General features: G+C 61.6%; 1 protein-coding gene across 1 annotated transcript in view; it reads right to left on the bottom strand.

The window, feature by feature from the left end:
• Positions 1-101: 101 nt before the first annotated feature.
• LOC102438619 (protein monoglycylase TTLL8-like) overlaps positions 102-7,266 on the bottom strand; it is a gene marked incomplete at its 3' end in the record, with an annotated part of 21,377 nt that continues 14,212 nt past the window's right edge. Inside the window, 6 exon segments of the mRNA XM_014450614.2 lie at positions 102-271; positions 273-332; positions 779-1,214; positions 2,266-2,506; positions 4,415-4,563; positions 6,606-6,789. Of these exon segments, the coding sequence (XP_014306100.2) occupies positions 102-271; positions 273-332; positions 779-1,214; positions 2,266-2,506; positions 4,415-4,563; positions 6,606-6,789 (1,240 nt within the window).

The raw sequence follows: 7,266 nt of genomic DNA, 5'->3' as shown, positions 1-7,266 counted from the left end.
CCGCAACTGCCGACTGGACCAGTGTTCGGGCCTCACCTGTCTCCGTGTTGAGCCTTAGAAAGCCAGAAAGACGCCCTCAAGAAGGGGCTCCGGCAACCCACCCTTTCCGTATTTCAGCCTCCAAGTGCTGCCGGGAAGGGCCCGGGGCCCGGGCCGCCAGGTCGGGCATGGCCCGTGGGGCCCCCGCCGCCTTCAGCGGGCTGCGCGGTCCCGGAGCGAGGGGGGAGAATCTGAAGTGGGGGATGGGCGGCATTTGCTTCTTGCCTTTCCGCCAGGCTGACACCCTTCACGCAGAGGTCAGACCCGTAGACCGGCGGCAGGTCCACAGCAGACTGAGGGGGGCGAGGGGGCGAGGTCAGGAGCGCTGGCTGCCCTCCCCAGGGACCAGCGCCCCCTTTTCCTGGACGGCCGGTCAGGCATCAGGCCACAAAGGGAAGCACTGGCGACACTGCCCGATGCTGGCCGCCCGCCCTCCGGGGAGGCCTCGGTGCAGGGTCCACCCACAGAGCCAGCAGCCGGCACAGAGCCCCCCGCCCCCCATGGCCTGCAGAGGCCCCTGGGGGGTGCGATTCCCCGAAGAGAAGAGGGGGGCCCAGCAAGAACCGGCAGGGAAGGACCCAGCAGCCATGGGCGCCCCACAAGCCCAGTGACCCCTTTGCTCGGTTGGCATGAGGGGCCAACCAGCGGGGGCAGGGCCAGGCCCTGGGAGCACCCCGAGTTCGGAGCCTGGGTCCCCCCGCCCCCGCCTGGGCTGGGCAGCCGTGCCCGGCGCCCGCACCTGCTTCCACAGCAGCTCGAAGTTGCCGACGTCGCAGTTGCGGTCGCCCTTGCGGTCCAGCACCACCTTGATGGTGTCCTCCTGCACCTGCGCGCACAGCTGGGCCGTGACGGGCGTGGAGGCGTGCATGGTGGGGCTGGAGTTGATCTCGATCAGCCAGGGCTTGAAGTCGTGCCCCAGGATGAAGTCGGCGCCGTAGAGCTCGAAGCTGCTCTTGCGCGGCTCCACGTGGTCCTGGGCCACCTTCATGGTGTTGGCGATGGCCTGCTTCATGGCGGGGTAGATGACGCTGCCCCACACCGAGCCGCGGCCGCGCTTCTGCAGGTACTCCTGGAAGCGCGCGCTGGTCCACATGTTGTGGTAGGGCAGCAGCGGGCTGCGGCCCTTGTCGATCTTCAGGTGCTTCTGGATGGAGTTGTTGCAGAGGTGGATGGCCCTGCAAGGCCAGGCCACGGTCAGGGCCGCCCCCCGAGTCCCCACCCAGCCCCCGCCCCCAAACCCACACCCAGCTCCACCCGGGGCCACGCCCCCTGGCACCAGGTGGCTGCAGGAGGGACGCCAACAGCTCCCCGTCCTGCCTGGGGGACCACAGAGTGCACCAGGGCCAGGACAGAAGCCCATGCCCGGCCGGCGGGGACCTGTGAACCAGGAGGTCACGGTTCGATTCCCGGTCAGGGCACATGCCCGGGGTGCAGGCTCGATCCCCAGTGTGGGGCGTGCAGGAGACAGCCAATCCATGATTCTCTCTCATCCTTGATGTTTCTATCTCTCTCTCCCACTCCCTTCCTCTCTGACATCAATAAAAAAAATATATATATTTTAAAAATCCCACCAGCCCGGGCCACCAACGAGGAACCTCCCGAGCCTCAGTTTCCCCAATGTCCACGGCAATAAGATGGGCCTTGAGGAGCTGGTCTGGGGAGAAAGATTCACCAACTAACCTTTCCGGTTCGTTCACTTAGACTCGGGCCTTGTTCTAAACAGAGTAACGTCTCTGGGGACCCTGAACCCCAGGGGTGCTCTCGAGGTCACGTCCATGCACGTGTGTCTGGGATTCCCACCTGGTGCTGGCGCCGGGCCCCGCCCCCGCCCCCATGGCCGTGGGTAAGTTTTACTCCGTGAGACACAAGAGGGGGAAGAGACTCGGGCACACGGAAGAGTCTGGAAGCTGCCCTACCGCAGGTGTTAGGGTGACGGACCCTCGGGGCTCACCCCGTCTGGCAGGGCCACGCCTGCGCAGAAACGATTTCAGGGACCCCCTCGCAGCCTGGGGTCCCAGATGGAGAAGCGGGGCGCAGGGACGGGGGGGGGTGCTTCCGGGATTTTCTGAAGATTCACACTTCGTGGGCGTGCAGAGCGCTGGCTTTGGGGGGCAGGGGCCTGGGCCTCCCCTCTGTGCCTCACGTGGTGGGTGGTGGGCAACAGCGGACACAGCCTGGGCGCCCTGCTCGGGCCCCCCCCACGGCGCGGCGCCGACGCCCACTGACCCGTCCAGGTCGTCCAGGGAGAAGCGCCGCGTGGAAAACCGCAGGTAGCTCTCCTTGTAGAACCAGATGGTCAGGGGGTTCCAGTCGGTGACCAGGAACCACTGCCGGATGTCGAACTTGGTGTCGTAGATGAGCAGTGGCGTCTCGATGTACTTCTGCACCACCCACTTGTCCTTGGCCAAGAGGTTGTCCGAGGCCACCAGCTCCAGGATCTCCTCCACGCGGTTCATGCACACGATGTCTGCAAGAGGCAGCGTGGCGGGGCTGGGGGAGGGGAGGGAGCGCGAGGGCCAGGGGGAGGGGGTGGGGCGGGCTCTGACCTCAGGTCCAGCCTGCAGCCGGTGCAACCCCAGGGCTGCAGGGAGGACGTGAGGATGGGGAGGGAGAGGTGGACAGAGGCCCTCTGGGAAGGCGGCCAGGGAGAGGCGGGTATGGCTGGACAGGGGAGCAGGGCCGGCTCTGGGAAGCCAGCAGGCAGGGGCGTGGGCTGCTCCGCCAACTGGGAGGTCCAGGGAGGCCTCACGCCCACGGGTGACTGGACAAGGGGGGTGGGCTGGGTGCACTAGTGCTCACCCCCACCTGGCCCTCCTCCACTCTGCAGGGGGGCTACGGTTTCTCACGCTCACCCCCCAAAGTTAGGCCACGTGACTAGTCGTGAGCAGTGACGTCTGAGCAGAAGTGACATCACCGCTCCGGCTGCAGCATTTGCTGTCACCCACAGACCCTGCGCCCGCTTTCCCTGGCAACCCTGACGCCTGCAGCGAGTGGTGTCACACCGTAGAGGGTGGGGGACTTTGGTGGGCAGAGCCCCCCACACCACCCTCCCATGCCAAGCTGCATGGGCAACAGGCATGAGGAGGGATGAACTTGGTGAGGCTCATTCATGGCCTCGTTGAGAGCCACTGAGGTTTGGGGACTGTTTGTTACGCGGCACAACCTGGCCCATCCTGACTGACATGAGGGTGGAGGGGAGCTTTCCTCACAAGAACACGAGGCTGGTCTCCAGCTGCAGTAAGATGGGACCTTTCCGTCCTGAAGGAAAGGCTGGGACAAAGCAACCAGCAGTGGCGTGATGCTGAGCTGAGGGCAGGGAGGACTCAGAGGCGGGGACACAGCCAGTGACCAGGAGGAAAGTGGTGTTCTGGGGTCCTGACCAGTGAGTCTGTGGGTGTCCTGGGGGTGCAGTGGGAGAAGGTCTGGCCTGAGGGACGGGAGCAGGGAGCCACCAGCAGACAGCGCTGCCATCCAGAGCCGTGGGCTCAGGACAGAGCCCAGGCCTAGCACTGCTCCCGCCGGCAGAGAGAATGTTCTTGGACAGATGATGTTTAGGACAGAGTGCAGTAACATCAAATTAATAGATCTTTAAAAGTCACATAAAAATTAACCACTTGTGAATTTAAAACAATGACAACAAAAAAATAATTCAAGGGGCCAACAGAATCTCCAAATGAAAAGAAAAATATATTTAGAGGCTCAGGAAAATGAGAACATTATATAACAAATAAGAGGGTGCAGCTAAAGCCATATCCAGAGGAGATTTCATAGCCTTGCAGTTTCTTGTTGCACAAGAAATATTGAAAGTAAATAAGCTTAGTGTTTAAGTCAGAGCCAAGGGGGGAAATGTCCCTTAAGAAACATTGAGAAAAAATGTAACCGAAAGTTGTTCTTTGGAAGCACAAATCTACCTTGAAATCTTATTTTTAAAAAAGAGAGAAAGAAGCACAGAGCGCTGACCATTGGGAATAAGAACATGGTCATGGCTGCGATGCGAGAAGATGAGGCATAAAACGGACACACAGTCACCGCAGACGCCCGAGCGCCTGGGCTCGAGGAGGGTTATGAAGAGACCCGAGGAGTGGGCCCTGCTGCCCGAGGGCGGCCCTTCGTCCACTCAGCAGCGAGCAGGAGCCTGTTGCCAGGATCATCCCATCAACAAGGAAACGGCAGACCCGTTGGACTTGGGAAGAGGAAGGAGCCTCCCAGTGAACGAGCAGAGCCCAGGGCAGAAGCCAGAGGACAGTCCTGTGAGATGCCTGTTCCCGGGACCAGGGCTGCCGGGAGCCTGGGAGTCTGAGCCCTGGACCCTGGTGCCCGGCCCACTCCTCACCCATGGAGGGCTGTCCCCGCAGCCGTCCTCCCCGGCACTCACCCCGGCCCCGGGACTTGGCCGCGGGCTTGACGATCCAGATGTTCCGAAGCCCGTCGATCTCCGTCTGCGGGCTGGCCGAGGAGATCCTGTTCAGCAGGGCCTGGCATTGCGAAAAGTGGTTTCTTGGATTGGAGATGAAGGCCTTGCCACTGCAAAGGGCAGAGAGCGCGGAGGGTCTCAGGGCGGCTGCTCCTGGCCGGGGGGCGTGGACACTGGGGCCCCGAATGTAGACCTGGCCCGGTAAAGGCTGCAGGGAGACTAAGGCGGGGCTCCCACGTGGGGCCCCAAGTCAGTGTGGCCCTTGCAGGCCCGTGTGTGTGGCGGGAGGGGGTGTCTGGGATGGCATTCCCCCCAGGGGGACCTCCTGGTGAAACGCCAACCTGGCCTGGCCGGGCAGCTCAGCGAGTGAGCCTTGACCTAGGAACCAGGAGGTCACGGTTCGATTCCCGGTCAGGGCACAGGCCCGGGTTGTGGGCTCGATCCCCAGTAGGGGGCGTGCAGGAGGCAGCCCATCCATGATTCTCTCTCATCATTGATGTCTCTCTCTCTCTTCCTCTCCCTTCTTCTCTGAAATAAATAAAGAAATGTTTTTAAAAAATCAATAAAAACATTTTTAAAAAAATCAATATGTTTTGTAATTTTTGGGAGGTAAATCCTAAAAGTAAAAAATAAAAATGTGTAACTAAAAACCAAATGTAGGAGATGCAATAAAATGATGGAGAGCCCTGACCGGTTTGACTCAGTGGATAGAGCGTCGGGCTGCGGACTCAGGGGTCCCAGGTTCGATTCTGGTCAAGGGCATGTACCTTGGTTGCAGGCACATTCCCAATGGGGAGTGTGCAAGAGGCAGCTGATCGATGTTTCTCTCTCATCGATGTTTCTAACTCTCTATCCCTCTCCCTTCCTCTCTGTAAAAAATCAATAAAATATATATTTTAAAAAAATGACGGAGAATACTTGATTAGGAGACCTCATTTAAGTAGCATGCAGTGAGCGGTGGCCAGCCGTTACACCTGCTGCAACAGGTAGAAGAAAGAAGATTAGCCCCGGCCAGTGGCTCAGTGGTTAGAGCGTTGGCCACACAGAAGGGTCACAGATTCAATTCCTGGTCAAGGGCACGTACCTGGGGTATAAGTTCAATCCCTGACCCTGGTCGGGGCACATGCGGGAGGCAACTAATCCACCTGTTTCTGCCAATCGATGTCTCTCCCTCCCTCCCTGTCTCCCTCCTGCCACTCTCTCTAAAAATCAATGGAAAAAATATCCTCACTCCTCGGTGAGGATTACAATAAATAAATAAGTAACCCTCACCTGAGGATATGTCTTTACTGATTTTTAGAGAGCGGGGGAGGGGGAGGGGGAGGGGAAAAGGGAAACGTCAATTGGTTGGACCAGGATGGAACCCCAACCTGGGCATGTGCCCTGACGAGGAATCACACCTGTCACCTTTCTAGGCACCGGACGACGCGCCATCCAACCAGCCCGCTGGCCAGGCTGCAAAGGCGTTTTGATTTCACTGTGGAGGCGTCTGACACCAGAGCGACCAGATGTCAACCCGCCGCCCGCCCCGTCCCCTTGCTCCCCGGGGAGGGCGTCAGCTCCACATCCACCCACAGCCGAGGGGAGTGCGACCCCCTCTCCGGACGGCACAGACTCCAGGCCGGGATTGCTCACACGCCAGCCTGGCTCAGCACAACACAGACCGAGGAGCAGGACACCCTGACCTCGAGCAAAGACAGGAGACAAGAGATGATCCAGGGGCGGCCTCAGCACTGGGCTGGAGACGACAGAAGACAGAACTGCCCGACCTGAAGGTGGGTCAGTACCAATGTCCACGCTCAGCTCAGAGGGACAGGTGCAGCGAGAGCATGGGGACACGTGACACACCCTCAGACGTGACCGGAGGCCAGAGAGGAGCAGGAGCCACATCTGGGAGATGATGGGGAGCACTTTCCACAGTCGATGGGAGTCTCTAACCACGTCCGGACGGTCACCCTCCCGCCCGGACGGTGACCCTCCATCCCGGACGGTGACCCTCAATCCCGGACGGTGACCCTCAATCCCAGACGGTGACCCTCAATCCCGGACGGTGACCCTCACGCCCGGACAGGCGCCCTGACGACCCAGAGGCTGAGGTCCCCGCGCCCCCGCGTCCCCGCGCCCCCGTGCCCCGCGCCCCGGGCGCTCTCACTGAATGAGGGCGTAGTACTGCTGGGTCAGCTCCTTCCACTGCTCCTCGGTCAGGTCCGTGGCGGCGTCCTTGGCGACATCGATGTCCTCGTGCTCCAGCTGCCCCAGGTAGGCCTGGCACACCTGGCACGCCAGGTCCACCAGCTGCCCCGAGAGGCCCACCAGCTTCGAGTCGTTCTCGGGAGCTGAAACCAAGCGCAGGCACGCGGAGTGGCCCCGCCGCCCCGGTGCCACAGGCCGCGCTGGGGACGCTTCTCAGGCGGCCACCTGGTGCCACACGGGTCTGGGCAGGTGCCCGCCCCCCCCCTCGGGCCCCCCCACTGCTGGGCGCCCACCAGCGCCCCCACTACCTCCAAACAAGGCTCAGCCCCGAGCCTCGGGGTGGGACGCGGTGGCACTTCCTACAAACTCCCGGCGGCGGCACACACCTGGCGTTCAGTGACCACACTGTGCGCCCGTGATGCCCCCAAGCCCGCGGGGCAGCGAGGCGTCCCAGAGGCATCGCGCCCGGAGGCAGCCTGGGGCGCAGAGCACCGCCCAGCGATTCAGGCCCAGCCCCAGGCGCCGCCCGCGGAGGCTGGCTCATGTGCTTGGCGCAGAGGCCACAGCCGGCATCGGAACGCACGGCGCTGAGCTGAAAATTACAGCCAATGACTATTTTT

Source organism: Myotis lucifugus, unplaced genomic scaffold, assembly GCF_000147115.1.
Source record: "Myotis lucifugus unplaced genomic scaffold, Myoluc2.0 scaffold_2904, whole genome shotgun sequence".
NCBI classification, from domain to species: Eukaryota; Metazoa; Chordata; class Mammalia; order Chiroptera; family Vespertilionidae; genus Myotis; species Myotis lucifugus.
The sequence above is the reverse complement of the archived record's forward strand: the minus strand, read 5'-3'. Positions and strand labels throughout refer to the sequence as shown.